General features: G+C 45.7%; 1 protein-coding gene across 2 annotated transcripts in view; it reads right to left on the bottom strand.

Annotated features, from left to right (window-relative positions):
* LOC106605310 (platelet endothelial aggregation receptor 1) overlaps window positions 1-19,543 on the bottom strand; it is a 45,668-nt gene that overhangs the window by 10,112 nt on the left and 16,013 nt on the right. For both annotated transcript variants that reach the window (XM_045718434.2, XM_014200789.3), the window contains exons 2-5: window positions 2,318-2,428; window positions 1,959-2,060; window positions 1,757-1,857; window positions 1,383-1,475 (exon numbers count right to left, since the gene is read on the bottom strand). In XM_045718434.2, the coding sequence (XP_045574390.2) occupies window positions 1,383-1,475; window positions 1,757-1,857; window positions 1,959-2,060; window positions 2,318-2,424 (403 nt within the window). In that variant the 5' untranslated portion in view covers window positions 2,425-2,428. The remainder of the gene's footprint in view (window positions 1-1,382; window positions 1,476-1,756; window positions 1,858-1,958; window positions 2,061-2,317; window positions 2,429-19,543) is intronic.

The following is a 19,543-nucleotide window of genomic DNA, read 5'->3' on the forward strand; positions in this document are numbered from 1 at the left end:
AAAAATGGCAAGTCTGCATTGTACTGTAAATGGAATGCATTAAGATAAGGTGGGACAATTCCTCTCTTTCCCGAAGTGTATTGTCCAAGTGGTGGTGGAGGTCACTTCTGCATTCAACCACAGCATTATCTCCCACATATCTAACTGAACCACGTCCAGTCCTTCTTTTCCCCATACCCTTCTTTCTCACACACCCTTCTAGAGTATATCACTCTATTCTTAAGTATCAAAACTCAACCAGTCTTCTTTTCTGTATCCAAACCCCCCCAACCTCAGCAAATATGAATTATTCCATCACAATCGCTCTTCCCAAAACAATCTCTTATTAAACTACATTTATTTATTTATTTCTCTCTCTTTCTTCCTCTCTCCTTCTCTTTGTCCACTTCTCTCTCGCGCGCTCTCTCTGGCTGCCTCTGCCCCCCCTCTCCCCCTCTCTCTTGGTCTCTCTCTCTCCCTCTTCCTCTATTTTTCTCTCAGCTCTCTGTGCTAAACCTCAGCCTTTCTCTCTCGTTTCCCACAGCTAGCTCAACACACAAGAATCTATTCCAGGAAGTGTCAGCTCTCATTCTGCCAGTGGGCTTTATTATAGGACTCAGCAGTATGTGGCCGAGGCCAGCACTCGTTTGCCCAGAGAGAGAAGGAGAGAGAGACAAAGTGGGAGAGGGGTAACATTTTCCATTTCCCCTTCCCATCATCCCCTCTGAAGGCATCATACACCACCAGCTTAAGTTAAGCCCTCCATTCAGCACTGTACAGTGACCTGGTTGAGTTCAGAAGAACACTGGCATTGATTAACTAGAAGTTTCTGGGTTAATAAAATGTTTCTGGGATAAATAAAATGTAAAACATAAATCCTGTGCTGAGATAAAGCTATTTTACTGAATATGCAAACTATACATTTTTTAAATATTGATTTACATCCCGGGCCCTGGGTCTAAGCATGCAGTATAAACTTTGGGGATGTTACATACTTGATGTAGCATAAAATGGCAAGTGAAAGGAAGGGGAGGGAGTGGGACATAGTGTCCTCCTGGTCTAATAAACTGTTTTCTGGGCTGTGGCTTACTTCAATGACACATCACTGTTTACTTGGTCCCTTGCTGTTTCCATTGGAAAGCCCTATGTGTGTTTGAGTGTTATGTGTGAGGATCAGTTTTTGAGTAATGGTCATCTGTCATTTCCTGCAGACTGTGTGTGTGTGTGTGTGTGTGTGTGTGTGTGTGTGTGTGTGCATGTGTGTGTGCGTGTGTGTGTGCGTGTGTGTGTGTGTGTGCGTGTGTGTGTGTGTGTGTGTGTGTGTGTGTGTGTGTGTGTGTGTGTGTGTGTGTGTGTGTGTGTGTGTGTGTGTGTGTGTGAGTGTGTGTGTTGATGTAACGCACCACTGGAGCAGTCGTCGCCACGCCAGCCTCCCTCACACTGGCAGCGGTCTGGAGCAACACATCTCCCATGGACACACTCCTTAGTACAGCGGGCTAGTGATGAAAAACACACACAAACACACTCTTAAGTAGACTAGAAGGTTGGTGGAGAGTATAAAGAACAGTATAAAAACAAATATATTATGTAAGCCATGCATGTCAACTCTGCAGAATGTAACCAACTCAGCAACCAAGCACAAAACTGGATGAGTTCTAGAAATCAATGGCAAAATATGTAGAAATGTCATTAATTGAAATGCTACTGATGAAACCAAGTGAATCTTCTAAGTTTGTTTTGATATGCTAAGAAAGAAAAGCCGTGGCGTTAAACTTACGGACACATTTGTCTCTGCTCTCGTAGTAGCCAGGGCAACACTGGTACCTCCGGCGGTAGTCCATCTTCACCGCCTGTCTGTATGCTGTCTTATAGGTGATCCTGGCCAACACAAAGTCAAATACAGAATACTTCCTGTTACCCTCTGACCTCATGGACACAACCAGGAAGTAAACATGAAGTGAGTCGGCAGACTGTGTTACCTGTGACGGGTGCATCTGTAGGAGGTGCGTGGCTCAGAGCAAGGTTCCTCTGTCACCTGGTCATAAGGGTGGGCGTACGACTCCTTCACTGACGTTGTGAAGCTGCATGAAAGGACAAAATGTACTCAGACATAATAATACATTGACAGAATGGACCCATCATGGTCTAGAGTTGAGACAACCTGAAGTTCATATTTTGTGCTACATATTCAATGATAAGTGCAACAATGAACAACAAGTTAGCTACAATGAAACCTGCTGCTACTTCTATTTCTTTCTCACACACTAAACAGTATAAACAAAAAATGTGCTCCCTTCTATTCTGGTACAATGAAATGAGATGAGCTACTCTGACTTACCTCTCCCATAGGCTACACACGTTGGGGTCCCTGGGGTTCAGAGACCAGGACAGGCCAATCAGAACGCTCAGAACCAGCAGGACGCTACAGGTCTGCAGTGACTGCATGGTCCTGAGGAGAGAAAGGGAGGGAAAAGGTTATGGAGGATATTTATAATGCCTATCCATGGGAGCAATAGCAGTGATAACAGGCTACAGATCGAAAGCATGAGGACCAACATTTGAGGAAAGGGTTAGTTATTAAGGATCGGGTTATTAGCAGGAAAGGGGATAATCAAATACCTATATTTTTTTATTTTCTCATTAAACAGCAAATCAAATCATACTGGCTTTGATAAACTGACACTTGTCCGTTTTTTGTTTGGCACTGCTTTTAGCCCGCCATCTGAATTACAAAGATATCAAACACTTCACAATGTAAAGAATATGAACATTTATCTGAAACCTTCCCGTAGTTTCACTCCAAGGGGAATGATATTTTCAGCACCTATAAAGCATGGTAACTATTACCCCTTGTAAAAGAGTTCATTAAACACTAAGCAGAGGTAAAGCAGCGGGCCAGCATTGAGCCGTTTACCCAAACCCTCCCCGTCGTGCTCCCTACTCTCCCCATATGGCAACTTAGAACAGAGGAATCTGAGCAGTGGTGTAGAGTACTTAAGTAAAAATACTTTAAGGTACAACTTAAGTCATTTTTTCAGGTATCTGTACTACACTATTTATATTTTTGACAACTTTTACTTTTACTTCACTACGTTCCTAAAGACAATTATGTACTTTTTACTCCATACATCTTCCCTGACACCCAAAAGTATTTATATTTTGAATGCTTAGAAGGACAGGAAAATTGTCCAATTCACACACTAATCAAGATCCCTGGTCATCCCTACTGCCTCTGATCTGGCGGACTCACTAAACACAAATGCTTAGTTTGTAAATGATGTCTGAGTGTTGGAGTGTGCCCCTGGCTATCCGTAAAAATGAAATAAAAAACGTTGTGCCGTCTGGTTTGCTTAATATAAAGAATTTGAAATGATAGTATATTTAAGCAATTACATTTACTTTCGATACTTAAGCATATTTTAAACCAAATACATTTAGACTTTTACTCAAGTAGTATTTTACTGGGTGACTTTCACTTTTTCTAGAGACATTTTCTGTAAAGGAATCTTTACTTTTACTCAAGTATGACAATTGGATACTTTTTCCACCACTGAATCTGTGAGAGAGCGAGAAAGAGCAAGTGAGCGAGCGAGCGAGACAGAAATGGATTGGGGGGAGGAATGTGACTCCAGCTACCATCCTAGCTATTATCAATCAGAACTGGAGAGAAGACTCCACACTCTTCTGCCATGTCCCCTTCCACACTCACACCATCTGGATCCAATCAAAACGCAGACCCAGGGGAACGCCTAGTGATGGGGACCGGAGAAGGCTCTCAGGGAGCGGTAGGGAGGCCGGCACAGAGAAAGTGGTCTTTTTACCCTAAAACTCCCATGGACATTTTGGGAAGTTCAGGAACACTATAGCATGGGTCGACTGAAGGGCCAGTCCCCTCATCATGGGAAAGGGACGGTCTTTGGAGGATGGACTCATGTTGACATAAAATTGGTCAATGCTTTTTATTCCCTCTGACAGAGTTAGTGTACTATAGCTTCTCCTGTCACCAACAAGCATGAAATAAAGATCTTGGGGTATTCAACTATTTCTATCATTATTCCAAAGGAGATATTTAGTATTTTTGTTCAGTCAAGCAAAGAGAGGAACAACAAGCCACTTAAACAAGTCTAGGTCTAGCCCTTCACAAGGTATCCTTCTCCCCCAACAATGTAAGGGTGTGGTTCTTCAACAATGCCACGCTAGGATCCCTTTTAGGGGCTTCAGCCCAAGCATTTTCCTAATCAGAGTAACAAGCATACTGCAGCCACACCACAGCAGTCACACTAAACCTACAGCTGTAGATATGAGTTGATTTGGCACAATTCTCCCTGTAACATAAATCATGTTCATTCACTGATCTGCTGCTTTTGATATATCACCCCTCACAACCCTCCTGTCCTCTGTGTCAGGAGATAATACACATTCTGGCACACCCTCTAACGCCTTAAAAAGCTGCACCACAAAAACAGAATTTTATAAGAACAGGCATATGGTTTTTATTAAGAGGAGCAATCGACTTTAGCAGCCACTTCATTGGACTGGAGTAAATATTTTTCATTACCTTTTTTTCTTTTTAATTGAGCTTCGTTAGACAAAGTCTTGAAACCGCATGGGAATGCTTAAGTGCTGAGAAAGAGAATGTAGGTTTAATGAGTGCAGACGTGAAGAGGGACAGCTCTGACTGAAAGTAAAGTCAACGCAGTTCACATTACATGTTTGGGTTACCTTTGAATTGAACGGTAGGTCGGTAGACATAACTGGTAAGTAGGTAGCAGACCCCTGCTCGAGAGGTAGAATGGTTCAGGCCTCCCCCCCCCAAAAAGTAGGCTTTTATTTGCTACTCCACCCATACATGTGGGTTGATTATTGATTCCTGCCCAAGCCTTTGCTGCTGAGAGTACACTCATAAAATTCAACTTACAGTTTATTAGCTTTATCCTCATCATCTTTTTTCCATCATCTTTTATAAAAATAAAGATTCTTCTTCTGTGTTGCTTCATGTAATCAACATAAGATAAAAACATACACAGATGGCAAAATATATTTATTATTATTATTTATTATGTTACAAGCGCAGATGGGCACCAGATTTGGCTCTACATATCTATTAGGTCCGGGGTGTAATCTGGACCAGAGGTACATCTCTATGTGCCTTGAATGGTACAGAGGTGGTTCTGGACTTCTAATGCAGCAGCCTGCACTCGAAGGCTTTTGGGTTAGATTCAATGAGCAAAGCAGACCATCTCAATTGGACTTTCATGTGGCCCAATAAAAAAAAGAGGCTAGGAATACACAGTACAACGCACACACACACACACACACACACACACACACACACACACACACACACACACACACACACACACACACACACACACACACACACACACACACACACACACACACACACACTTTCTAATACTTTCATCAACAGCTCATTTGTTTTTCTTGTTCTTAAAATGTTCCATGCACAAAATGAGTCCCATACATTCTAACGAGTACAGAGAGACTATTTATAGTATCTGAGTATATTCGCAAATTCATTGGACTCGTCTTGGCTCACAATGTCAAGCGCCACAGAACTAAACAAGTGGCCCACGCGTGTGCAGATCGTACCAACTGGAGAATGTCCTAATGTTTAAAAGGGCCCCACAATGCTCTTTCCAGAACTGCACAGGGACTTCAATGAAAACAAGGCCCAAATGAAAACAGATGTACTCGTGTCACATTAATCTTGCAAATCCGAGACACTCTTATGCATGTTATTACCATTCAATTTCAGTCATGAGTCTTGCAAAAGCCTCAGAAATGAGACTAAGGAAAAGTATTTGATTTGGTTTCACACAGATTGCGTTCACAGTTTTAATTTAAAGACAGCTCAGGAGGCTACTCACACATATTTACTGAAACTCTTTTATTATTATTATTATTATTATTATTATTATTATTATTTCATCTTTACCATCATTTGAACCATGAAATATGCATGCAATAGTGATTAATTCACATTTACTGAGCATCCTAAAGCTTCTTGTCTTCCAAGACAATCCAGTCCTGAGTGGGGTGGGGTCTTAATGGTCGCTATTGGATAACAAGCTCCTTAAATAAGAGTAGAGAGTTTTTTTGAAATGTATTTTATTATTATTATTATTATTTTATTTTATTTATTGAATATTCGAAACATACAATATACTTGCAGTGAAGCCGCTCAACAACTACATCATACCAGTCATCCAACAGATTCCCATTCAGAGCGACACACAGAAGCATCCAGGGTCAATGCCCTGCTCAAGGGCTGTCACAACTTCTGCCGAAGTCGGTTCCTCTCCTTGTTCGGGCGGCGTTCGGCGGTCGACTTCACCGGTCTTCTAGCCATCGCCGATCCACCTTTCATTTTCCATTTGTTTTGTCTTGTTTTCCCACACACCTGGTTTACATTCCCTCATTACTTGTCGTGTATATAACCCTCTGTTCCCCCCATGTCTGTATGTGATTTTGTTTGTTGTCAGGTTGGCACACTTCTGGCTGGTTTGTGCCGGGTTTTGTTTTACACCCGTGCTTTGTGGCAGCCGGTACTTTGTACTTGGTTATTGTACTTTGTGCTGCCTCACTTGTTCTTTGGGCATTTGTTTTTGTGACACGGTTGCGTTCTGTTCAAATAATTGCCTCAGTAAAGTGCTTTGTCCAATCATCTCTGCTCTCCTGCGCCTGACTTCCATGCACCAGCTACACACACCGTTTGACAGAATTTCACACCACACAAGATGGAGTCAGCAGGAGCAGGTGCCCCTGGTATAGGGGTCGAGGAGTGCGTCCGGGAGCATGCGGCGACGCTCCACCATCTCGGCGCCGCCATGGACCGCGTCGTCCAAACCATGGACCACTGGGAGAGACAGGAAGTTCCTCCTGCACCTCCACCAGCACAACCAGGGACTCCACTACTCGCCCCCCCCCTGCACCCGGGGAGGAGATGTGGCGCTGGACCATTTCGAGGATTTCACCCAGTCTTCGACCACCCGCCCGAGGGTAGAGCGGCGGGTGAACATCTCTTCCATCGGAGGCAGGGGACGAGGAGAGCCCAGGAATTTGCGATGGACTTTCGGACCCTGGCCGCCGGCGCGGGATGGAATGACAGGGCCCTGATCGACCACTATCGCTGCAGTTTGTGCGAGGACATCTGTCGGGAGTTGGCCTGCAGGGACACCACCCTCACCTTCGACCAGCTGGTGGACCTGTCCATTCGGCTGCATAACCTGCTGGCTACCCGCGGACGTCCAGAGCGGGGTCTGTCGGTTCCATCCCCCAGCACCATCGCTCCAATGCCCATGGAGCTGGGAGGTGCTGCGCTCAGGGAGACCAGAGGAGGTTCCGTCTCGTGCACCATCTGTGGCCGCAGAGGTCACACTGCTGGTCGGTGCCGGGTTGGTTCCTCTGGGGGTCGAGGTAGCAGGCAGGGCACTCTCGTGTCACCCCAGGTGAGCCGGCACCATTCTCACCCAGAGGCCTCTGTTGCACACATGTTTTTGTATGTTACTTTCCCTGAGTTTTCCCCGCATTCCCAGCATAAGGCGCTCGTCGATTCAGGCGCGGCTGGGAATTTTATAGACAGATCATTCGCCCATAGTTTAGGGATCCCCATTTTTCCAGTGGCTATGCTCTTCCCAGTTCACGCCTTAGAAAGGCGACCATTAGGGTCAGGGTTGATTAGGGAGGCCACCGCTCCTCTGGGCATGGTGACGCAGGGGGGTCACAAGGAGAGAATCAGTCTTTTCCTAGTTGACTCTCCTGCGTTTCTGTGGTGCTAGGAATACCATGGTTAGCTTGTCATGACCCAACTGTTTTATGGCAGTGGAGGGCTCTCACGGGGTGGTCGCGAGAGTGCTCGGGGAGGTGTTTAGGGGTTTCCGTTGGTGCTACTACGGTGGAAAGTCCAGACCAGGTCTCCACCGTGCGCATTCCCCCCGAATATTCCGACTTTGCTCTCGCCTTCTCCAAAAAGAGGGTGACTCAATTACCACCTCATCGTCGGGGGGATTGTGCGATAAATCTCCTGGTAGACTCCGCACTTCCCAGGAGTCACGTGTATCCTCTGTCACAGGCGGAGATGGCGGCTATGGAAACATATGTCTCCCGAATCCCTGCGTCAAGGGTTCATTCGGTCCTCTACTTCACCCGCCTCCTCGAGTTTCTTTTTTGTGAAGAAGAAGGAGGGAGGTCTGCGCCCGTGTATTGACTTACGAGGCCTAAACCAGATCACTGTGAGGTACAGTTACCCGCTACCTCGTATAGCCACAGCGATTGAGTCAATGCACGGGGTGCGCTTCTTCACCAAACTAGATCTCAGGAGCGCTTACAACCTGGTGCGTATCAGGGAGGGAGACGAGTGGAAGACGGCATTCAGTACTACCTCAGGGCATTATGAGTACCCCGTCATGCCGTACGGGTTGATGAATGCTCCATCAGTCTTCCAAGCCTTTGTAGACGAGATTTTCAGGGACCTGCACGGGCAGGGTGTAGTGGTGTATATTGATGACATTCTGATATACTCCATTACACGTGCCAAGCATGTGTTCCTGGTGCGCAGGGTGCTTGGTCGACTGTTGGAGCATGACCTGTACGTCAAGGCTGAGAAATGCCTGTTCTTCCAACAGTCCATCTCTTTCCTAGGGTACCGCATTTCCACCTCAGGGGTGGAGATGGAGAGTGACCGCATTTCAGCCGTGCGTAATTGGCCGACTCCCACAACGGTAAAGGAGGTGCAGCGGTTTCTAGGGTTTGCCAATTATTACCGGAAGTTTATCCGGGGTTTTGGTCAGGTAGCGGCTCCCATTACCTCACTGCTGAAGGGGGGACCGGTACGTTTGCAGTGGTCGGCTGAGGCAGACAGGGCTTTTGGTCACCTGAGGGCTCTGTTTACCTCGGCTCCCGTGCTGGCCCATCCGGATCCCTCTTTGGCATTCATAGTGGAGGTGGACACATCCGAGGCTGGGATAGGAGCCGTGCTCTCTCAGTGCTCAGGTACGCCACCGAAGTTCCCCCCCTGTGCCTTCTTCTTGAGGAAGCTCAGCCCGGCGGAGCGAAACTATGACGTGGGGGACCGGGAGCTGTTGGCTGTCGTCTAGGCTTTGAAGGCGTGGAGACATTGGCTTGAGGGGGCTAAACACCCTTTTCTCATCTGCTCTGACCACCGCAATCTGGAGTACATCCGGGCAGCGAGGAGACTGAACCCTCGCCTGGCAAGGTGGGCCATGTTTTTCACCCGTTTTGTTTTCACCCTTTCTAACAGACCAGGTTCCCAGAACGTGAAGGCAGACGCACTGTCCCAGCTGTACGACACAGAGGAGCGGCCCATGGATCCCACCCCCATACTCCCGGCCTCCTGCCTGGTGGTGCCGGTAGTGTGGGAGCTGGACGCGGACATTGAGCAGGCGCTACGTGCAGAGCCCACTCCCCTCCAGTGTCCCCCTGGGCATCTGTACGTTCCGTCTGCTGTCCGTGACTGGCTGATCTATTGGGCCCACACGTCACCCTCTTCTGGTCATCCAGGCATCGGTCGGACGGTGCGCTGTCTGAGTGGGAAGTACTGGTGGCCCACTTTGGCTAAGGATGTGAGGGTTTATGTGTCCTCCTGCTCGGTGTGCGCCCAGTGTAAGGCTCCTAGGCACCTGCCCAGAGGTAAGCTACACCCCTTACCCGTTCCACAACGGCCTTGGTCGCACCTGTCGGTGGATTTCCTTACTGATCTTCCTCCCTCACAGGGTAACACCACGATCCTGGTCGTTGTGGACCGTTTTTCTAAGTCCTGCCATCTCCTCCCTCTGCCCGGTCTCCCTACGGCCCTACAAACTGCAGAGGCCTTGTTTACACACGTCTTCCGGCACTACGGGGTGCCTGAGGATATAGTGTCTGATCGGGGTCCCCAGTTCACTTCGAGGGTCTGGAGGGCGTTCATGGAACGTCTGGGGGTCTCGATCAGCCTTACCTTGGGTTTTCACCCCGAGAGTAACGGGCAGGTGGTGAGAGTGAACCAGGATGTGGGTAGGTTTCTGAGGTCTTATTGCCAGGACCGGCCAGGGGAGTGGGCGGCGTTCGTGCCCTGGGCAGAGATGGCCCAGAACTCACTCCGCCACTCCTCCACTAACCTCTTCCCCTTCCAGTGCGTACTGGGGTACCAGCCGGTTCTGGCGCCTTGGCATCAGAGTCACATCGAAGCTACTGCGGTGGACGACTGGTTCAGGCGCGCGGAGGAGACATGGGACGCCGCTCATGTTCACCTTCAGCGGGCCGTGCTGCGCCAGAAAGCCAGTGCAGACCGTCACCGCAGTGAGGCCCCGGTGTTCGCACCGGGGGACTGGGTCTGGCTCTCGACCCAAAACCTGCCCCTCCGCCTGCCCTGTCGGAAGCTGGGGCCGTGGTTTGTGGGGCCATTTAAAGTCCTGAGGAGACTGAACGAGGTTAGGTACAGGTTACAGCTTCCCCCCGATTACCGTATTAACCCCTCGTTCCATGTGTCTCTCCTCAGGCCGGTGGTGGCTGGCCCGCTCCAGGAGTCTGAGGTGCGGGAGGTTCCTCCGCCCCCTCTGGACATCGAGGGGGCCCCGGCGTATTCCGTTCGCTCCATACTGGATTCGAGGCGTCGGGCGAGGGGCCTTCAGTACCTTGTGGAGTGGGAGGGGTACGGTCCAGGGGAGAGATGCTGGGTTCCGGTGGAGGACGTGTTGGACCCTTCAATGCTGCGGGAGTTCCACCGTCTCCGTCCGGATCACCCTGCACCTCGCCCTCTGGGTCGTCCCCGAGGCCGGTGTCGGCGCGCTGCTGGAGCCGCGCGTCAAGGGGGGGGTACTGTCACGACTTCCGCCGAAGTCAGTTCCTCTCCTTGTTCGGGCGGCGTTCGGCGGTCGACTTCACCGGTCTTCTAGCCATCGCCGATCCACCTTTCATTTTCCATTTATTTTGTCATGTTTTCCCACACACCTGGTTTACATTCCCTCATTACTTGTCGTGTATATAACCCTCTGTTCCCCCATGTCTGTGTGTGAAATTGTTTGTTGTCAGGTTGGCACACTTCCAGCTGGTTTGCGCCGGGTTTTGTTTTACACCCGTGCTTTGTGGCAGCTGGTACTTTGTACTTGGTTATTGTACTTTGTGCTGCCTCACTTGTTCTTTGGGCATTTGTTTTTGTGACGTGGTTGCGTTCTGTTCAAATAATTGACTCAGTAAAGTGCTTTGGCCACTCATTTCTGCTCTCCTGCGCCTGACTTCCATGCACCAGCTACACCCACCGTTTGACAAGGGCACGTTGACCAATCTACCACCAGGCCAAAAAACATGAACCCGAACCCTCCAAGATCCCCCCCACAGTTCCCTAATAGTTGTCCCTCAACCATTCGAGACCCTTCCCACAGTCCCCCCCAGGAAGAAAAATTCAAAATACAACTAATTCCATTCCCCACCCCCAAGAACCCCCCAACGCACCAACAACCAAGAGAATGGACTAAAGAGAAAAAAGGAAAAGATAGAAGAAAACAGCAAACAACAATGCAAAAAAATATAAACTAATTTAAAACAAAGGACATCAAGGACAACTAAAATCATAAGAGCAATGCCAACTGTATATGTTTGTGTGCATGTCTGGCACTATTACATGTATGTGTGTGTTCTTGTATGTGTTTATTTGAATGAGAGTGTGTGTATATGCATGTGTACAAACACCTGCACAGCATCAGCCTCAGGCAAACCGGCATTAGTTGTAAAAACACTGCCACTTAGTGTCATTCAAACGTACTTTAGAGTAGAGAGAGTCAGTATATGGTGAAATTCTAGACACCGCACATGGCACTGTTTAAAATGTTGCTTGCTTTTTTCCCTCCCCTCTACTCCTCTCTCTCTTTGGGGTTGAAATGTTAATTGAGGTAGAAAATATTAGTCACTCTTTGGAACAGAGCGTCGCAAAGGAAAATAAAATTGAGAGAAAAACATTGGCTGTAGATTGGTGACAGGTCGAGTGAGAAATAGAAAATAGAAAAGGAGAAAAGAGAGAGAGGGAGAGAGAGAGAGAGAGAGTGAGAGAGAGAAAAGAGAGAGGGAGGAAAGGAGGGAGGAGAGAGGGATGCCAAGAACAACTCGATTTTCATAGAGGGGTGCAATATCTAAGCCAGACTAAGAAACTAAGCTACACAATAAGCTACACAATATAAGTCTCAAGTTCACAGTCATTTCTCAAAGTTACTCCTGGGAATCTCCTGGCATTGTAAAATGCTATAATAATGTTACATGATCAATAATATGAATGCCATTTCTAAATGTCCAAATGTTCCAAATTATTGAAGCCAAAGACAGAAAAGGACACAGGAAAACAGTTTATGCACTTCAGTATTGCATTCGCCACGTCTGCACTGCACAAAAACGATGGGCTAAGCGTCAACACTTTGTAATGAGGTTGATATCCATTCAAAAGCCAACTCCTTTATATGATTCTATGATACTTATAAGGTAACAACAACCAATCAAAGGTCAATGTCACCAGCTGCACTGCTTTCATGATAGATGACATTCAGAAGCTGAACATTATACATTACAGTTGAACATTATAGTTGAACATTATACAGAAAATATTATTTAAAAAAGCTTGAGCTAAATCATATATGATTTTCAATGCATATCACTTAGGTAACGTAACAACCAAAACTTGTCAACATGATATAATTGGCTGAACGCTTCTGAATGTCAATTCCCCTAATTAGTGGTATCAAGAGCCTTTTTAGGAAAAATATAACAATTTCAAGCTTTAGACTTTGTGTCATCAATTTACATATGAACTGTAAGAATAACAAATCCATAAAAGTGCTCTCAAGCTGACAGGCATTGCCAGTTGGAGTGAATAAGATGGAGAGCTTGATGTGTCACTCTAACCACAGTCTATAGTCCCAACTCTGCAGCATTAGCCCCCACCCCTTTCCCCCCTATACCCTCCATTAAAACACAGTTACTATAAACTAGATATATCATCCCATAATCCTTTGCATCTGGGATTTCTTCATGACGCGCATGAGAGATTCGGCTCCTTCGACCACAGCTAGGCTGGCACACACTCCCTAGTCGCTGTAATGCCACATGTTAGGTGGATGGGTGTGGGGGCAAAGGGAGTAGGCACCATCAACAACCCTTTGGGAGAATGGGGACTTGACGGAACAACTACACACCCAATCTTTCAAATTCATACTTTCTGAAACATGAACGTTTTTTGCAAATCAGAAATATATGTGGTGCGTAACTGTCGATTTGGTCAATTTCTTGCATTTATCCATTACATATTTTATTGTTTCTTGAACATGACACATTTTGGGGGTATTCACAGTGAGGCATTGTACATTAAGGGTGGTACCGGACCACAAGTCTCATCCCCCACACACTGGAACATTCTGAGTGGAAAGTCTTGTCTTGGCAGCTCATATGCTGTTGTATGGTTGTCGTAGGATTTGCATGACAAAGGGATGATATGGAGGGAAAGAGGAGGGGTTCGTATTTTGGGAAGTTACTTCTCGGAAGGCTGTATTTTGCTGAGTGAGCTTGGAGCTGCAGAGTGTGCTGTCTTCTGCAGGATTCATGCGAATGAACTATGAGTTCTTGAACTTTGACCTTAGACCTGAGAGAAAAAAAGACACCTTTAACTTTTGGGTGTCTGCTTCTTTTGTCTTCCTTTTACAGAATTGTTATTGTATCTCAGCAGATCTGTTTGATGCTTTCGTTTTGCTGAATGTTCTCAAAAAAGCACAGACGTAAACATTTTGGATGCGATTCAACGCAACACAGTCTCTCCAATACAGTGACATATGCTTAATGGTGTCTGCTAATCTATGCTAGGGTTTGAGTCATAGAACATCTCTCTAATTCTACGTTAAATCAGGGTAGTTGCTATTGAAAAACAAATAAAATGGTCCCTATGTCAACTGTATGTCATCCCTGTGTCTAATTTCCTCAATCATAATGTTGTACTTCTTATTTTCTTCATGACTCTTCAACTCAACTTCTGTCTTGTTTTGGGACCAGAGTATTGTGGGAACCTCTACTTGAGTGAAGTATTCTAGATGATGTGTATCGTCATCAGCTGATCTTCTCATGACACTGCCAGACATAACACTCAGCTTTTACACATACACAACAAGGCCAAGAGGTCACAAGTCTTTTGTGGACCATCAGAAAATAAAAACAACCCCAGCTAAACACTGTGATGACCAATGATTAACAGTCGGGGTCTCAACTTACTGTTGAGAGTGAGAATAGTAGAATACAAAAAGTGCAATTTCGAAATTTGGTCGTGCATCAGCTGTTTTTCTCTTGTTATGTCAGTCACTGACAGTCACTCATTTAGCCCATGTCATAAAAAAAAAATGATTGGTAAATTAGTCTAGCCAGCTTTCTAAACCAGTAGTAATCATGATCTAATTACAGACCCGGGGGGGGGGGGCATTTATTTTATTAGTCACTCTCACTCTGATATCATATTAAAGCTGCAAACATTTCTCTCCACCCTATGGCAAAAAATGTCACTTAGAGCCACCAAAAGGCTAGTGCTGGCTCTGACTGCATGTGTGAGTATGGATGTGGGTACGCAGACCCGCGAGCCACTGATGAGTTCAGATGGTGGCCCCCAGCCCCATCACAGTTGCCCATCCCTGGTCTAAGTTTATCAACTGGCCACTAGTTCAACTTTTATGGCAAAAGATAAAAGACCAAAAATAATTTCTTGAACTTGACCTGTTCTTAACTTTTGATATATCACTTTTGGGTGTCTGTTTCTTTAAAAATGTTATTGAACCTCGGGAAATCTGTTTGATTCGGTCAACATTTTGGATACGATTCAACACAACCCTTCTCAGCAACAGCCTCTTCAATACAGTGACATTCTGTATGCTTAATGATGTCTGCCAATCTATGCTACGGTTTGAGACATAAAACACTTCTTTAAAGCTTTGTTAAATCAGAGTAGTTGCTATGGAAAAATAAAACAGAACCTACGTCTGTATGTCAACTCTATTGCCTCACACTTCTCTTCTTCTGCTTCACATACAGGGCCGGACTACCGCATATGGGCCCTGGGCCACCGACCTCCAGGGGAAATAAGCCATGATGCAGAGAGAATAATGTGTAGTTGTATAATGCTGTTCTACACATTCTGTCATGAGGCTGAGAGGACATTTTGCAGTTTTAAAGCTAATTTCCAGCAATTCTACACATTTTGCTATCATATGCTATCTAGAGGAAACGAGGGACACGCACCATATTATATTTTGTCAGGCAACGGGTCCAAGGCCTGTGTGTGAGCAGGGCCGGATTACCGAACGGGCATGCAGGGCACACATATTGCTAACATCTGCTATCAGGGGGCCCCCCGACCTCCAGGGGGACGAGGTCTACGTGATGGCCACACCTTTTCCTCTACTCCTAGAGAGCAGATTAGCAGTCTGATAAAACAGAGTTGGGGTGTATGTGTTCAACTCTATCCCTGTGATGTTGGTCATGTGGTTCTGGTGTAGAAAGCTTATGTCATAGGCACTGTCGATAGGGCGACACTGAACAGACTGAAATAGATAACGGAGGTAGAGTTGATAAGGGTACCATGGCAATGCTGTTGTTTTGGGCCTTATGAGAACATCAACATGAGCTCTACACATGGCCGAACAGTCAGCCATGGAATATGTGACTTATGGTGTGGTTAAGCTAATACTTGTAGCTAGTTCATGCATGATCATTCAGACCTAATATATCCAAATTAAATCAAATCAAACTTTATTTGTCACATGCGCCGAATACAAGTGTAGACCTTGCCGTGAAATACAAGCCCTTAACCAACAGTGCAGTTCAAGTAGAGTTAAGAAAATATTTACCAAATAAACAAAAGTAAAAAAGAAAAAATAATACAAAGTAACACAATAAAATACCAATAACGAGGCTATATACAGGGGGAACCGGTACCGAGTCAGTCTGTGGGGGTACAGGTTAGTTGAGGTAATTTGTACATGTACAATAGGTAGGGGTGAAGTGACTATGCATAGATAATAAACAGCGAGTAGCAGCAGTGTACAAAACAAATGGAGGCGCTAGACTTGGCGCTCCGGTACCGCTTGCCATGCGGTAGCAGAGAAAACAGTCTATGACATGGGTGAGTGGAGTCTTTGACAATTTTATGGGCTTTCCTCTGACAGCGCCTATTATTTAGGTCCTGGATGGCAGGAAGCTTGGCTCCAGTGATGTACTGGGCCGTATGCACCACCCTTTCAGGAAGTTCAGGATCCAGTTGCAGAGGGAGGTGTTTAGTCCCAGGGTCCTTAGCATAGTGATGAGGTTCGTGGGCACTATGGTGTTGAGCGCTGAGCTGTAGTCAATGAACAGCATTCTCACATAGGTGTTCCTTTTGTCCAGGTGGGAAAGGGCAGTGTGGAGTGCAATTGCGATTGCGTTATCTGTGGATCTGTTGGGGCGGTATGAGAATTGGAGTGGGTCTAGGGTATCTGGGAGGATGCTGTTGATGTGAGCCATGACCAGCCTTTCAAAGCACCTCATGGTTACTGACGTGAGTGCTATGGGGCGGTAATCATTTAGGCAGGTTACCTTCTCTTCCTTGGACACAGGGACTATGGTGGTCTGCTTGAAACATGTAGGTATTACAGACTCGGTCAGGGAGAGGTTGAAAATGTCAGTGAAGGCTCTTGCCAGTTGGTCCACGCATGCTTTGAGTACACATCCTGGTAATACATCTAGCCCCACGACTTTGTGAATGTTGACCTGTTTAAAGGTCTTGCTCACATTGGCTACTGAGAGCGTAATCACAAAGTCATCCAGAACATCTGGTGCTCTTGTGCATGCTTCAGTGTTGCTTGCCTCGAAGCGAGCATAAAAGGCATTTAGCTCGTCTGGTAGGCTCGCATTACTGGGCAGCTCCTGTCTGGGATTCCCTTTGTCGTCCGTAATAGTTTTCAAGCCCTGCCACATCTGACGAGCATCAGAGCCAGTGTAGTAGGATTCAATCTTAATCCTGTATTGACACTTTGCTTGTTTGATGGTTCATCTGAGGGTATAGCGGGATTTCTTAAAAGTGTCCGGATTAGTGTCCTACATTTAACCTCTTACATCTAGACGTTCCGCTAGCGGAACACCTGCTCCAATATCCAATGATAGGCGTGGCGCGAATTACAAATTCCTCAAAAATACAAAAACTTCAATTTTTCAAACATATGACTATTTCACAGCATTTTAAAGACAAGACTCTCCTTTATCTAACCACACTGTCCGATTTCAAAAAGGCTTTACAGCGAAAGCAAAACATTAGATTATGTCAGCAGAGTACCAAGCCAGAAATAATCAGACACCCATTTTTCAAGCTAGCATATAATGTCACAAAAACCCAGAAGACAGCTAAATGCAGCACTAACCTTTGATGATCTTCATCAGATGACACACCTAGGACATTATGTTATACAATACATGCATGTTTTGTTCAATCAAGTTCATATTTATATCAAAAAACTGCTTTTTACATTAGCATGTGACGTTCAGAACTAGCATACCCCCCACAAACTTCCGGAGGAATTTGCTAACAATTTACTAAATTACTCACGATAAACGTTCACAAAAAGCATAACAATTATTTTAAGAATTATAGATACAGAACTCCTCTATGCACTCGATATGTCCGATTTTAAAATAGCTTTTTGGTGAAAGCACATTTTGCAATATTCTAAGTACATAGCCCGGCATCACAGGGCTAGCTATTTAGACACCCGGCAAGTTTAGCACTCACCAATATCAGATTTACTATCATAAAAGTTTGATTACCTTTTGTTGTCTTCGTCAGAATGCACTCCCAGGACTGCTACTTCAATAACAACTGTTGGTTTGGTCCAAAATAATCCATTGTTATATCCAAATTGTGGCATTTTGTTCGTGCGTTCCAGACACTATCTGAAAGGGTAAATAAGGGTCGCGCGCATGGCGCAATTCGTGACAAACAAAATCTAAATATTCCATTACCGTACTTCGAAGCATGTCAACCGCTGTTTAAAATCCATTTTTATGCCATTTTTCTCGTAAAAAAGCGATAATATTCCGACTGGGAATGTCCATTTAGCTAAACAGAGGAAAGTAAACAAAGCTTTCGGTCGACGCGGGCACGAGCCTGAGTCTCACAGTACTGTAACCAGCCACTACCCAAACGCGGTACTTTTTTTCAGCCAGAGCCTGCAAAGCCACGATTCAGCTTTTTACCGCCTTCTGAGACCCTATGGCAGCCGTAGGAAGTGTCACGGGACAGCTAAGATCCTCACTCTTCAATAAACAGAGACAAGAAGAACGACACCTTGTCAGACAGGCCACTTCCTGCATGAAATCTTCTCAGGTTTTTGCCTGCCATATGAGTTCTGTTATACTCACAGACACCATTCAAACAGTTTTAGAAACTTTGGAGTGTTTTCTATCCAAAGCCAATAATTATATGCATATTCTAGTTACTGGGCAGGAGTAGTAACCAGATTAAATCGGGTACGTTTTTTATCCAGCCGTTAAAATACTGCCCCCTAGCCATAACAGGTAAAAAAAAAAAGTTTTGTCATTTAGCAGACACTCTTATCCAGAGCATACATTTCATACATTTTTCATACATTTCATACAATTTTTCTTTATTTTCGTACTGCTCCTTAAAAGTGGCAGCTCTAGCCTTTAGCTCGATGCGGATGTTGCCTGTAATCAATTGCTTCTAGTTGGGATATGTACGTACGGTCACTGTGGTGACGACGTCTTCGATGCACTTTTTGATGAAGCCGATGACTGAGGTGGTATACTCCTCAATGCCATTGGATGAATCCCGGGAACATATTCCAGCCTGTGCTAGAAAAACAGTCCTGTAGCGTAGCATCCGCGTCATCTGACCACTTCCGTATTGAGCGAGTCACTGGTACTTCCTGCTTAAGTTTTTGATTGTAAGCAGGAATCAGGAGGATAGAATTATGGTCAGATTTGCCAAATAGAGGGTGGGGGAGAGCTTCGTATGCATCTCTGTGTGTGGAGTAAAGGTGGTCTAGAGTTTTTTTTCCTCTGGTTGCACATGTGACATGCTGGTAAAAATTTGGTAAAGCTAATTTAAGTTTGCCTGCATTTAATTCCCCGGCCACTAGGAGCGCCGCTTCTGGATGAGCATTTTCTTGTTTGCTTATGGCCTTATAGAGTTGGTTGAGTGCGGTCTTAGTGCCAGCATCGGTCTGTGGTGGTAAATAGACGGCTACGAATAATATAGATGAGAACTCTCTTGGTAGATAGTATGGTCTACAGCTTATCATAAGGTACTCTATCTCAGGCGAGCAATACCTCAAGACTTCTTAATATTAGACATCGCGCACCAGCTGTTATTGACAAAAAGACACACACCCCCACCCCTCGTCTTACCAGACGTAGCTTCTTCTCTGTTCTACCGGTGAAAATCCCGCCAGCTCTATATTATCCGTGACGTCGTTCAGCTACTACTCGGTGAAACACAAGATATTACAGTTTTTAATGTCCTGTTGGTAGGATAATC

The sequence above is a fragment of the Salmo salar genome, chromosome 05 (assembly GCF_965601325.2).
Source record: "Salmo salar chromosome 05, fSalSal1, whole genome shotgun sequence".
In the NCBI taxonomy this organism is placed as follows: Eukaryota; Metazoa; Chordata; class Actinopteri; order Salmoniformes; family Salmonidae; genus Salmo; species Salmo salar.